This window comes from Oncorhynchus mykiss, chromosome 20 (assembly GCF_057628025.1).
Source record: "Oncorhynchus mykiss isolate SJ-2025 chromosome 20, ASM5762802v1, whole genome shotgun sequence".
In the NCBI taxonomy this organism is placed as follows: Eukaryota; Metazoa; Chordata; class Actinopteri; order Salmoniformes; family Salmonidae; genus Oncorhynchus; species Oncorhynchus mykiss.
In genome coordinates, this window is record NC_143041.1 from 18846082 (window position 1) to 18860907 (window position 14826).

Below are 14826 nucleotides of genomic sequence, written 5' to 3' on the forward strand. Positions count from 1 at the left end.
GGACTCATCTTCCTCTACTATTCACTTCACTGCATCAGCATACAAAACCTTCTGTACTACTCAGATCCTGGCAACCTCAACCTGCCTTTCTCTCACCGGACACTTCTGATCTCCAGCACTATGGGTACCCTTACAATTAACACACAAAACCGATACTACACATTCATTTGTCTCATGCCATCCTGCACACTTCTCACATCTAAGAATCTCCCTCCTGCCCACTGCTGCAACATGACCATAAACTTGGCACCTAAGACACCGTAATGGGTTTGGGACAAAAGCTCTCACTGGATAACTGACACATCCTAACTTGACTTTGTAGGATAAAGACTGCATTAAACTCAGCAGGAAAACAGTGTCTTCACTGTTTCACCACGCTTTCCACCAGGTCTGCGTCGCACCAAACAGTGAGCGTCACAGACACCGGGAATCTTCTATTTCAGTTGATTCTCCTCACCACTTAGGGATAGCCCCCTTTTTTTCAATTTTCGCCTAAATGACATACCCAAATCTAACTGTCTGTAGCTCAGGCCATGAAGCAAAGATATGCATATTCTTTAATTTGAAAGGAAACATTTGTGGAAATGTGAATTGAATGTAGGAGAATATAACAGATATGGTAGAAGAAAATACAAAGAAAGAAACAACCAGTCTTTTTCTACCACCATCTTTGAAATGTAACAGAAAGGTCATAGTTCTAGCCATCACTCTGGTTGTATTTCTGATAGTGTCCACAAGATAGCAGCAGTGTGTGTGCAAAGTTTCAGATGGATAACTTGAAGTATGAGTGAACAACAAGACTTTTAGTGTGAAGTCCCCAGGTACATTTGGGCAAATCGTGAGGGAGACATTCGCATTCATATTCAATTTTTCTGCCAGAATATGGTCAAATCTGTATACTTTGCCTTTGATTTAGCTTTTTAGTCGCCATATTATAAGTTCAACAATTCGTTAACAACCAGTTTTCATAACTCTGAATATCCTTATAATTTTTGTCCAAAATGAAAAGGCAGGCTGTCGTATAAGGTTAGTAGCTACATTTTACGACATATACATTGTTTCCAGCTCTTTTAGCTATCTAGCTAGCTTTGTTTGACCACGATTGGTGCTTATTTGACACATATACAGTCATTCAAGTGATGGCCACCCGCGTCATCGGCGTGCCATGAAGGCGTCGCTCTATGACCAAATATGGTGTCCTATAGGATATACTACACCCCTAATGAAATAGTGAAGTCTTGTTACCTTCTAGGATCTCTGGGGAATAGATACGAATGTATTTTGACTGGTTGAAACAACATTTACAGTGAGATGTTCACAGATTACTTTCTTTGCAAATTGAACGAGTGGAAATACAAAATCGATAGTGCATGCTATATGGACCTTTCCAGGATATGAAAATGGATTTTATCTAACAAAACGACACATTGTGTTATCTCTGGGACCCTTTGGATGATAAATCAGAGCAAGATTTCAGAATGTAAGTACACATTTCACCTTCAGAGGTGAATTTATCAAACCTACCGCAAATAAAAAAGTGTTTTGTTGTTAGGAGCTCTCCTCAAACAATAGCATGGCCTTTTTTTGCAGTAATAGCTACTGTAAATTGGACAGTGCAGTTATATTAACAATAATGTAAGCTTTCAGTTGATATAAGAAACTTATATGTATCGATATTTGTTGTTTCTCTAAAATCTGTGATCTTGACATAATGCCCTGCATGATTGACAACTGTCCTGTTGACAGGACGCCGATCCTTACTAACGAGGCGTCACTCCTTTCAACTGTGTCCAGCTCCGGAGAGCAAAGCAAGTCACAGTTCTTGTCCCTAGAAGTGTGGTGGATGGAAGAAATGCAAAAAATCCTTACGTTTCCACTTCGAGTTACTTTCACCGACTCAACAGTCCCCAACCTCTTCTCCAACCAACCTGACACCACATATGGATCAGCCATATGGATCAGCCAGATCTTTCCTCACTCCAGAGGCTCATTCTCGGCGGTCTTCACCCCACCTGCCGCTACAGGTAATTCATTCTCACTCTTGTCATGTTACATTTCTGAGCTACCAGAGTATGTTTTTTTAAATTTTTGTACATGATGCCAATCTTGCTCACCACACCACTTCCCTCTACACTCAGCTCCATTACTTATTCCTCGTTTTCCAAAAATGTCCACATCTCCATGCTCTTTCTGCTCCTTCATCCACTGTAGTAGCAAACTGTTCTTGGTTCTTGTATCTTGAATTTGCCTGTCACGTTCTGACCTTTATTTCCTTTGTTTTGTATTTATTTAGTATGGTCAGGGCGTGAGTTGGGTGGGCAGTCTATGTTTGGGGGTATTTCTATGTTTCGGCCTAATATGGTTCTCAATCAGAGGCAGGTGTCATTAGTTGTCTCTGATTGAGAATCATACTTAGGTAGCCTGGGTTTCACTGTGTGTTTGTGGGTGATTGTTCCTGTCTCTGTGTTTTGCACCAGACAGGGCTGTTTTTGGTTTTTCCACGTTTGTTGTTTTGTAGTGGTCGTGTTTATCCTTTTTGTTATTAAACATGAATCAATATAATCACGCTGCTTTTTGGTCCGCCTCTACTTCACCACAAGAAGACCGTTACAGAATCACCCACCACAACAGGACCAAGTGGCGTGGTAACGGGCAACAGCAACAGCAGCGAAAAGAGGAATGTACATGGGAGGATGAGTTGGATGGTAAAGGACCCTGGGCACAGCCTGGAGAATATCGCCGCCCCAAAGAAGAGCTGGAGCCGGCGAAGGCGGAGAGGCGCTGGTATGAGGAGGCAGCACGGCGGCGTGGATGGAAGCCCGAGAGTCATCCCCAAAAATGTATTGGGGGGAGGCACACAGGAAGTGTGGCGAAGCCAGGTAGGAGACCTGCGCCAACTTCCTGTGCTTACCGGGGGGCTGGAGAGACTGGGCAGGCACCGTGTTATGCTGTGAAGCGCACGGTGTCCCCAGTGCGGGTGCATAGCCCGGTGCGGTACATTCCAGCTATCGGCCGGGCTAGAGTGGGCATCGAGCCAAGTGCCATGAAGCCAGCTCTACGCATCTGGTCTCCAGTGCGTCTCCTTGGGCCGGGTTACATGGCACCAGCCTTGCGCACAGTGTCCCTGGTTCGCCTGCATAGCCCAGTGCGGGCTATTCCACCTCGCCGCACTGGCAGGGCGACCGGGACCATTCAACCGGGTAAGGTTGGGCAGGCTCGGTGCTCAAGAGCTCCAGTGCGCATGCACGGTCCGGTCTATCCGTCACCACCTCCACGCACCAGCCCTCCGGTGGCAGTCCCCCGCACCAGGCTGTCTCTCCGGCTCATCCTTACAGGGGCTCCCGCCTGTACAGCGCTGCCAGAGCCTTCCTCCTCTCCAGCGCAGCCGGAGTCTCCCGCCTGTTCGGCGCTACCAGAGCTCCCGCCCCTCATTCCAGAGGCACCAGAGCTACTCAGTCCAGCGCTGCCAGAGCCTTCCTCTCCAGCGTTGCTGGAGCTTCCCGTCTGCCCAGCGCTGCCTGAGCCACCCGTCTGCCCAGCGCCGCCTGAGCCACCCGTCTGCCCAGCGCCGCCTGAGCCGCCCGTCTGCCCAGCGCCGCCTGAGCCGCTCGTCTGCCCAGCGCCGCCTGAGCCGCCCGTCTGCCCAGCGCCGCATGAGCCGCCCGTCTGCCCAGCGCCGCCTGAGCCGCCCGTCTGCCCAGCGCCGCCTGAGCCGCCCGTCTGCCCAGCGCCGCCAGTGCCGCCAGTCTGCCAGGAGCCGCCAGTGCCGCCAGTCAGCCAGGGGCCGCCAGTGCCGCCAGTCAGCCAGGGGCCGCCAGTGCCGCCAGTCAGCCAGGGGCCGCCAGTGCCGCCAGTCAGCCAGGGGCCGCCAGTGCCGCCAGTCAGCCAAGAGGCGCCAGAGCCCCTCAGCCCAGAGGCGCCAGTGCCGCCAGTCAGCCCAGAGGCGCCAGAGCCCCTCAGCCCAGAGGCGCCAGAGCCCCTCAGCCCAGAGGCGCCAGAGCCCCTCAGCCCCTCAGCCCAGAGGCGCCAGAGCCCCTCTGTCCCGAGCAACTTCCCCTCTGTCCCGAGCTGCCGGCCCTTTGTCCCGAGCTGCCGGCCCTCTGTCCCGAGCTGCCGGCCCTCTGTCCCGAGCTGCCGGCCCTCTGTCCCGAGCTGCCGCCCCTCTGTCCCGAGCTGCCGCCCCCCTGTCCCGAGCTGCCCCTCTGTCCATTGAGAAGGGTCGCCGTGGTTAGGAGGCCACGGAAGCGGACAATAAGTCAGACTAAGACTATGGTGAAGTGGGGGCCACGTCCAGCACCAGGGCCGCCACCGCGGACAGACGCCCACCCAGACCCTCCCCTATAGGTTAAGGTTTTGCGGCCGGAGTCCGCACCTTTGGGGGGGGGGGGGGGGGGGGTACTGTCACGTTCTGACCTTTATTTCCTTTGTTTTGTATTTATTTAGTATGGTCAGGGCGTGAGTTGGGTGGGCAGTCTATGTTTGTTTTTCTATGTTTTGGGGTATTTCTATGTTTCGGCCTAGTATGGTTCTCAATCAGAGGCAGGTGTCATTAGTTGTCTCTGATTGAGAATCATACTTAGGTAGCCTGGGTTTCACTGTGTGTTGTGGGTGATTGTTCCTGTCTCTGTGTTTTGCACCAGACAGGGCTGTTTTTGGTTTTCCACGTTTGTTGTTTTGTAGTGTTCGTGTTTATCCTTTTTGTTATTAAACATGAATCAATATAATCACGCTGCTTTTTGGTCCGCCTCTACTTCACCACAAGAAGACCGTTACATTGCCACCATGTCGCGTCGACTAAAAAAGCTCTACCAGCCGCCAGTACTCCCCTTCCCAGGGAAGGACCTACCTGAATGTGTCCAATAGAAACTCTCGTTTTTGTTGCAAAACAGGACAGGATGTTTTACAACTGTTTGGACAAATGATTACACCCGAGACCAACACAGGCAGTTGCATTTCAGTTTCAGAGAAATCTCATTCACCTGACACTTCCACCTATGTGCAATTACCCTGGGTAAGAGGTTAGTTTCAGAGCAACTATTACAAAAGTAGGCCCTAATGTTTAGGATACAACTTGTCGAGAAATGGATGACATGACACTATTTTCTCTTAAGATGTAGGTCCTTATTAGCATTTTACTTATTAGCATATTACTGATCCTTATTAGCATTATAAGGAAAGGTTAGTGGATTTACAGTGAGTGGGTGGATGCCAGATCAAGACTTTTCACTTTCCCTCCCTGTCAATCTGGCATATGGTGGTTGGTTACACGCAGTACATATATTTTCCCCCATGTGCATTCATTTCAGCACCATGGAGAGCAAGGTTGTAGGCCTATATAGACTCTCTCAGCTCCAGCTACTGGGCCCAGTTTTTCAAAAGTTATCTGATCGGATTTCGGCAATTGGATAGGATAAAATGCATAGAATAGAACGAATAGAACATGGCATCATATCATTGGCTTTAATGGGGACGCCCATTATATTCATTCTATTCTACAAAATCCGATCAGATAACTTTTGAAAAACTGGGCCCTGATTTAGCTACATATCTAGGACCAGATTATCCAAACCCTGTCCATTATTTTACCATTGGGAGATGGGGGGGGGGGGGGGGACCTCCCTTTTTTAACAGTAACTTACAGGTAACTGGCTGCCAATAGCCAGTTACCTTACCTTTACAGTTTCCTGTAGATATGGGCCGGGCTTCACAAGAGCTCTGGATAAGAGCATCTGCTAAATGACTCAAACGTAAATGTAGAATATGCTCGCTGACTTTATGGTAGAACTGCCTAGACTTTAAAATCCATTCAAGTTTCCTTGAGTTGTTTGTTGATCGGCTACATTATCAATCGTCTGAAGTAAATGATTGTAAAACAGCGTTCAGATTGGATAAAGTAGCCTCGATTTATGTCGGAAGTGTCGTATTTTGCAGGTGGTCAAAGCGAAAAGCCTTCCTTGATGTATAACTGATGTGTTCGTCTTATTTAGCATGGGATCAGAATAGCGCGTCTGCCCTCTATTTTGTCGGTGAGAATGGATTTGATTCCTGTGTTTCGAGCTCGCCTTCCATTGCAGGGCTGGATAGCCAGCGCCTCTATACCGTCCCATCACCCCGTAAATCATTCCACGTCAGGTGTCCAACTCATTGGACATACCTATTTCTCCTTTGCATAAGGAACAGCTTCAGCTTTTGGCCAGAAGGATAACTTGAAGAGGAGAGGAAATGAGAGGAGGGTGAAAATATATAGCAATAAGGTAGAGGCAAACGTAATATTCTCTAGGCTATTGGTCCCACTTTGTGCACAATCACACAAATAGTCCTTACCCGTTTGATATCAGGAGTTTGACCATACCCATTAGGCCTAACATTCAGATATTGAACATCTAATATATTCACTCCTAGGAGGAACCAAGCAAAACAAATGCCACAGAGACGGCAAAACCAACGATAGGACGATACAGATCCTCGCGAAAGGGTTTAGACCGGAATGGAACTCTGCCACATTCAAAAGTGAGCCGTCTTTTGGTTTCCAAGACAGACCACCGTTGATTTGAGGGCTCTCCGGAGTTGTTGTGCATGTAGAGGCAGCCTGGCTATGAACAACGAATATTTGAACCGCATGCGTCAAGTCAAGCAAGCCTTATGAGAATCCATTGTATTCGAACGTAATGGTGCACCACTCTTCAACCTCACTCATTAAGACAATTTCATATGAAGTTAATCAGAAAGATAATTGATTGTTTAAAACATGTTTGGTATATAGCCTACGCAGCATACTCAAGGGTAATGCTTGGTAATGACTGAAGCTGTTCCTGCACTCCAAGCCTTTTCTATCAAGATCCCGACAAAATCACATTGGATTCCGAGAGAACAACATTTTCCAAAATACATCAAAACCTTGACGGCCATGGAATTAATGTTTTAAAAACATTAAAATAACCAAAATACAGATAAAAGCCCTGGTTTTAATGATGATGGTGGTGACGAAGGTGCAACGTAACCAACAAGTCCTAATGGCTACATCAGAATGATTCCAACTTGCTTCACGCCTGATTTGTTAGTTATGTTTTATATCATGGTAAAGCCGACAAAGTGCAAATGCCATCGATGATAATGCATCCAATAGCCTTTACGTGTTTTAATTATAAACCCCCGCAACAGCCTAAATGCCTAAACTACTGTCTCAAATGTAAGATGCTTCAGCTGTTATCGTGCTGGAGAGCTTTATTCCAACATATTAACTGTTGATCACTGCAGCACTATTGGATACTTAACATGCAAAGGTTTCGATGTAAAATTAAACAAAAAATGATTATTTTTCTGCTACGGTCTGTGTGTGTGTGTGTGTGTGTGTGTGTGTGTGTGTGTGTGTGTGTGTGTGTGTGTGTGTGTGTGTGTGTGTGTGTTTGTACGTGCATGCTTACATGTATACATGCGTGTTTGCATTAGTTGTCTTTGATCCAACAAATGGCATTAAACACATGCCAGTGACATTATTTTGAAATATAATATTCTAGTTATTCGTATTGACCCCCTCCATCTCCCCCGCCGCGAACATAAGTTGTTTTAGCTTAAATGTAAATTAATGTCAGATAAACTACATTTGACAAATCTGATATATTACACACCCAAATTCACCAAACAGAGTACACTGGCATCTATTCTAATGTTGGATTCGGACATAAGGGTTTAGTATTTGTCCCTTTGTCATTTATTTCCTTCACAGGCGTTTAACATTTCGGTCACGTTCAATTCAAAGTTCATGCTTATAGATGGGGAGGGGGGGGGGGGGGGGGGGGTGGGCAATCCTCTAAAAACACACGTTGGTTTAGTTCGTCTGATCCAAGCAAATTAGTTCCATCTTGCTTTGGTTTTGTGGTGTGAATTACAATATATTTACAATATTGGCTATTCTCATGATTTCGGAAAAGACACATTGGTGCACTTTTCCAGAGACTTTCAGTCAAGCATGTGCAAAGACATTCATAAGATATTGTATGATAGGCAACGCAAATTTGACAATTTAATTATAATTCAAATGATGCTGTAAAATTGCCACAGCTCCCGGGATGGAGCAACGCTATTCACCAGAACTACATATCATTATTGTTTATAAGGTATTTAGTTGTAACTCGCTCTTTATACTAACACATTCATCCGTATGCCTTCCTAAATGTATCATACATTTAAACAACAAAGGAGGACTGTTTTATTCTAAGCACCGAGGGGGTTTATATCACACCTCCGCGTTTGCACCCCGTGTCCCCTGCACAAGCTCCTTACCGATGTGAATGATGGAGTCCGCGCTCGCCACTGAATTGCATTGCAACATCCATAAGGAAAGGCATATTATCAGCAATTCCATCTCCGGTTTTGGCGAAAGCAGCTCATCCACCGTCCCTCGTATGTCGGACAAATCCAAATAAGCAACAGTGCATGAACCAGTTGTTCAGTCTGTGAATAAAAGCCGAAAACAAAACTATAAGGAAGGAGGAAAAACGTCAAGGGGTTTCTTGGGGATAGAATAAGTAAGTGCAAGGGAGGTGGCGGTTGGGCAGAAAAGGCAGGGAAATACTCGGCTTTTCGGTAAGGAAGGCTGAGAATCCAGCGCGCTCTGCGGCTCTCGCTCTATCCAGCGCTCGCGGAGTCTGAGACATATCAAACTGCAAACTGCGGAGGAGGGACACCCCCCACGCGCTCTCTCGATAGCTCTCTCTCTCTCGATTTTCTCGACCCACGTGACTGCAGAGACTCTATCTACAACGGTAAGCTGCCCGGAGAAGACAGGGAGAGATGGAATCCGAGCAAGCCGGAGACGGCGACGGCGATCAAGACATGCCCCTGAGGCTCTGTCTATCAGCGAACGCACATTACCATGGACGGGAACCTGGAAAACCAAAGAAAATCCGACATTAAAAACACATGGATGGCGCGCAAAGCAGACTTGCATTGCAGTGTAAGTAATCGCACAGGGCGCATAAGTTCCGATGTATAGTTAACTCTCATAATATAACTATCCATTGCTATTATCGAATGACATAACTAGATTGGTGCATGATAACCGGTAGCAGTGGTGATGCCACAGGTAGGATATAGCGTGCGGAAGGGTCTGTGGATGTGTGCGTAAAACCTGTGCTCACCTACAGGTTTATGGGGACCACTTAAAGCGTTGAAACGCCCCAATAATATATGTGGAAATGGACTAATGGCATGAATCGGAAAGAACTGACGTGGAGAGGACTGTTTCTACTAAGCTGTCTGCTTGGAGAGAAGGCGCGAGTGCATGTGCTGCTGGGGATGGGATACCTGCGAGGTAGTTTGGACATAGAGGTTAGACGGGTGGGTAGAGAGCACATCTATATCATGGTTTGATACAGGAGCTCTACTAGCTCGGTTAGCCCACTGTCTTTGTGATGTTTTTTGTAACAATGATCTTCTCTGTGTTGTATGCTATTTTCTGACAACTGATTCCAGTTTCTCTGCTACTGATCGTGGACAGTGTTGTAACAATAGCCAACAATTCATATCAATTGTATTTGGAGACATTCATGATCAAATATTAAATCTCGTTTCCAATAGGTGTACTAATGCCTTGCAACCAACTGTTCATGCATGGTGGTAAATGACCTATCGAACCTCTCATAATTTATGGAGAGACTGCATACATGGACATGGAGCCAAGTGACATCATTGTGTTCTTCTATTTGCTGGACTAACAGGTTCATAGTACATGTTGATAATGTAGAGCACCGAAGAAGGAAGACCACATCTCGAAACTCCAAAAATCGAATGAACTTTCTGGGTTGTTTTTTTTCTCTCTCGATGACAGTGGTACGTTTCAGATAAGAAATCTTCATACAAGAGATGCAACTGTAATATTCTTAGTCTTACAATTAAAGGATATTTCTTGCGATTGAATATGAGACGGAAATTCCCCTTAATTGTTTGGCTAAGTCTGTTTTTATCACGGAGAGATTTCAGCACGAATAATCCATGGACAGCTCCGGACTACTCCCCGTCCTATGATGCGCTCAATGTCAGATCATTCATGTAGCCAGCCGCGCTTAGACCTACACCTACGGTATGGTATAATAATACTAATAATGATAATATTAATAATATTTTTCTTTGCCACTTCAACTGTATGAACGTACAATTTAATTATGGCGTGTAATGAATATATAATGTGTTTTTGGTAAAACAAATAAAATGTAAAAGGCTATTCAATATCCGTATGAAAACATATTTGACTGCTTATTGCAGGATTGGGCCAGAGGCACATGCAGTGAATTGGGATTTAATGTTGGTTGGCGTTCACGGAAAGGAAAGCGCGCCCGCAGCTAGACTCTGGTAACAAGTGGTTGCTGCAGCTTGAGCGTTCCCTCTCCCAAGATGAAAAAAGGTGTGAGGACGAGAGAAAACACGGATTTTCTTAGAAATTATATGAGGCTGATAGAGCACCGTGTCGTAGCCTATAGATAGTTCAAAATCATTTACACAATTGCACACTATTAATCCAACCTCAGTGTGGATATAAACACTGAGTGTACAAAACATGAAAAACACCTGCTCTTTCCATGACATAGATTGACAATGTGAATCCAGATGAAAGCTATGAACCCTTATTGATCTCACTTGTTCAATTCACTTAAAATCAGTGTAGATGAAGGGGAGGAGACAGGTTAAAGAAGAATTGTGTAAGCCTCAGTCAATTGAGACATGGATTGTGTATGTGTGCCATTCAGAGGTTGAAAGGGTAAGGAGGGGGTGCATCTCAATATTAGGAAGGTGTTCCTAATGTTTGGTGTACTCAGTGTATATAAAACACAGGGAAATCACGTTTTTACTGCAATGGGCCTTTAAAAAAAAAAAAACAGCAGTCTAGCCAGTAATTGAGGTTGCAAATTGCCCATCTGTGAAGTCCCATATGTGCAACCAACAAATTGCATTTCCTTATACATTGTCAAGAACTGTCAATATTTCCGATGCTAAGAAGCAATGAAACCAGTAATGAAGTATTAATCCATTCTGACAGCACATTAACGCCTTGAGCGATGAGGGTGCAATTATATTGTCAAATGAACAGGAATACATTCCGCTAGCAGTATGTTGGGATGTTGGGAAGAGATGAGTAGGTATGAATCTCTTTCTAGGGTAGGAGAAGTTGATGTTCTCATATTTTGATGGGACTGTTTGGCTGTTGTTCCTAATATAGGCCAAATCAGGCAAGTTGTCGAAGTGAATTTAGCATGCTGTTCGATGCTGCTCTGAATGTTTACTGAACAAAAATAGAAACGCAACATGCAACAATTGCAAAGATTTTACTGAGTTACAATTCATATAAGGAAATCAGTCCATTGAAATAAATTCATTAGGCCCTAATCTATGGATATCACATGACTAGGAATACATATATGTATCTGTTGGTCACTTTTAAAAAAGTAGGGTTGTGGATCAGAAAACCAGTCAGTATCTGGTGTGACCACCATTTGCCTCATGCAGCACAACACATCTCATTCACAGGCTGTTGATTATGGCATGTGAAATGTTGTCCCACTCCTATTCAATGACTGTGCGAAGTGTCTGGATATTAACGGGAGCTGGGACACACTGTCATACATGTCGATCCAGAGCATCCCAAACCTGCTCAATGGGTGGCATGTTTGGTGAGTATGCAGGCCATGGAAGATTAGAGACATTTTAAAATTCCAGGAATTGTGTACCCTTGCGACATGGGGCCATGCATTATCATGCTCAAACATGAGGTAATGGCGGCGGATGAAGGGCACGGCAATGTGCCTCAGGATCTTGCCATGGTATCTGTGCATGCAGATTGCCATCAATAAAATGCAATTGTGTTCGTTGTCTGTAGCTTCTGCATGCCCATACCATAACCCCACCGCCACCATTGGGCACTCTGTTCACAATGTTGACATCAGCAAACCGCTTGCCCACACAACCATACATGTGGTCTGCGGTACTGAGACCGGTTGGACGTATTACCAAAATGACGTTGGAGGCGGCTTATGGTAAGAAATTAAGATTAAATTCTCTGGCAACAGCTCTGGTGGACATTCCTGCAGTCAGCATGCCAATTGCATGCTCCCACAAAACTTGATACCTGCATAACTTCATATCTATGGCATTGTGTTGTGTGACAAAACTGCACATTTTAGAGTGACCTTTTATTGTCCCTAGCACAAGGTGCACCTGTTTAATGACAATGCTGTTTAATCAGCTTCTTGATATGTCACACCTGCCAGGTGGATGGATTATCTTGGCAAACAACAAATGCTCACTAACAGGAATGTACTCAAATTTGCGCATAACATTTGAAAGAAATGTGCTTTATGTGCATATGGAAAATTTCTGGGATCTTTTATTTCAGCTCATGAAACATGGGACCAACATATTACATGCTGTGTTTATATTTTTGTTTAGTATTGATTAGTATTGTGGAGTAAGAACAATGTTGTTGATCCATCCTGAGTTTTCTCCTATCACAGATATCAAACTCTTAACTGTTTTAAAGTCACCATTGGCCTCATGGTGAAATACTTGAGCGGTTTCCTTCCTCCCCGGCAACTGAGTTAGGAAGGATGTCTATATCTTTGTCATGACTTGGTGTATTGATACACCTTCCAAAGTGTAATAAATAACTTCCCCATGCTCAAAAGGATATTCAATGTCTGCTTTTTATTTTTGTACCCATCGACCAATATATGCCCTTCTTTATGAGGCATTGGAAAATCTCTTTGTGGTTAAATCTGTGTTTGAAATTCACTGCTCGACTGAGGGACCTTACAGATAATTGTATGTGTGGGGTATAGAGATGAAGTAGTCATTAAAAAAAATCATGTTTAACACTATTATTGCGCACAGAGTGAGTCCATGCAACTTATTATGCGACTAGTTAGGCACATTTTTACGCCTGAACTTATTTAGGCTTGTCATAACAAAGGGGTTGAACACTTATTGAAGCAAGATATTTCCGCCTTTGTAATTAACTGGTAAAAAAAATAAATCTAACATTATTCTGCTTTGACATTATGGAGTATTGTGTGTAGGCCAGTGACAAAACTCAATTTAATCCATTCTAAATGCACAGAAAAATATGGAAAATGTCAAGGGGTGTAAATACTTTCTGAAGGCACTGTATGGCCTCGGATACTTCTAACCTCACAAACTACTGTCCTTGTATCCTGCATGACAATACAAATTATGTAAATGCTTCACACTGTAATGATGTATTTAACATGCTTTATTGGGTCAATAAAGAATAACTTAAACTACATCTGGGGGTTTTATCATCAGTAATAAATGGCCATTTGGGCTTTGAAATAATAATTTGATTCAATTGCATGACTTTGTTATGTACAGTAGCTAGTGAATATCTACACACCCCTTGCACAGTATTTACGTTTTGCTGCCTTCAAATTTAATCTAAAATAGAGATTAAATTTTATTTATTTTCCTGCTGATCTATACAATGTACTCACATTTTCAAAGACACATTTTTGAAAATGTTCCAGATTAGTTGAAAAAAACAACAAACAAAGATGCCTTGATTGTGTATGTCTTCACACTCCAGAGTTAATACTTAGTGGAAGCACCTTTGGCAGCCATTACAGCTGTGATATTTGTAACAATATTCCACCAACTTTGCACTAATCTTTGGGTAACATATATCCATTGTTTTTGTCAAAATTGCTCAAGCTCAGTAAATTTGGTTGGGAATCATTAAATGGACAGCGATATTTGTCTCTGATTTGTAAGCAAACTTAATTCAGGACTGAGATTGGACCACTCAGGAATACTCAACACCTCTTGGAAAGCCATTCTGTGTCTTTGGTATTAACATGTGTGTAATTGTCCCTCTGAAAAATACAACTCTATCCCAGGGTTAGGTTTTCAGAAGGCTGAGGTGGATTTTCCTCTAACTTTTTACCTGGGCTTTGCTCCTTCCATATTTAATTGGATCCTGACAAACTCTCAGTCCCTGCCGGTGACAAATATACCCATAACATGATGCTGCCACCACATTACTTGAAAATTTGTATCTTTTTAAATTAAATTGTAAGGCAGCAAAACATGAAGACTGTGCAAGGGGTGTGTAGATTTTCACTACGCACTGTATATCCTGCATGGCAGAAATATGTTGAGGTCTACAGTATATAGTCTACATACATTACAAATTGATGAGTGATAGTTGGTGCCCTGTAGTCTTTTACTGATGAGCCAGCTGCTTGAGGGGTTTAATATCTCAATAGCTCATCAAATTCAACTCTAACAGAATATAGGTCAGCAATCTGAGTATGTAAATGAAGAGAAATCTTAAAACAAATCTGAAATTCTGCAAGAAAAAAAGGGAGTTAATTCCCTCAAGTAGTGGTCTATGAAGTATAATCACTGAAAACCTGAAACTCAGTCAATCCCCTGGGTACCTTTTTCAATCTTAGACAAACAGAGGCAGTATAAGATTTGTGGCCGGTTGGGATGGAATTTGAAATGCAGAACTTATTCCAAGCTAACAAATAGATATGGTAATCGTTCAAAAAACTTTAAGTATGCCAATTCAACATCCAGTCTAGCGGGCCTATGTTGTTCCACAGGTCAATGCAGCCTTCAGACTAATCTCTTTTTTTTAAAAGTACATAATGTCGACGAGGGCTATAATATAGGTAGCTTCATTAATTCAGTCCCTATAACCTTACTTAGAGAGTGAAATCTCTAAAATTACGAGTCGAGATACCAACTCTCAATATCAATCACCAGATCCTTTTAGTGGGAGAACCAGAAATGTCATTAGCTATTAGGAAACCACAT

The 14826-nt window shown here is 43.8% G+C and overlaps 1 protein-coding gene across 2 annotated transcripts in view; it reads right to left on the reverse strand.

Annotated features, from left to right (window-relative positions):
• LOC110499015 (glutamate receptor ionotropic, delta-1-like) overlaps positions 1–8740 on the reverse strand; it is a 428806-nt gene extending 420066 nt beyond the window's left edge. The window contains exon 1 of one of the 2 annotated variants that reach the window (XM_036955857.2): positions 8284–8740. In XM_036955857.2, coding sequence (XP_036811752.1) covers positions 8284–8365 — 82 coding nt within the window. In that variant the 5' untranslated portion in view covers positions 8366–8740. The remainder of the gene's footprint in view (positions 1–8283) is intronic. The other variant, XM_036955858.2, reaches the window with a different exon arrangement.
• Between the last annotated feature and the right edge of the window lie 6086 nt (positions 8741–14826).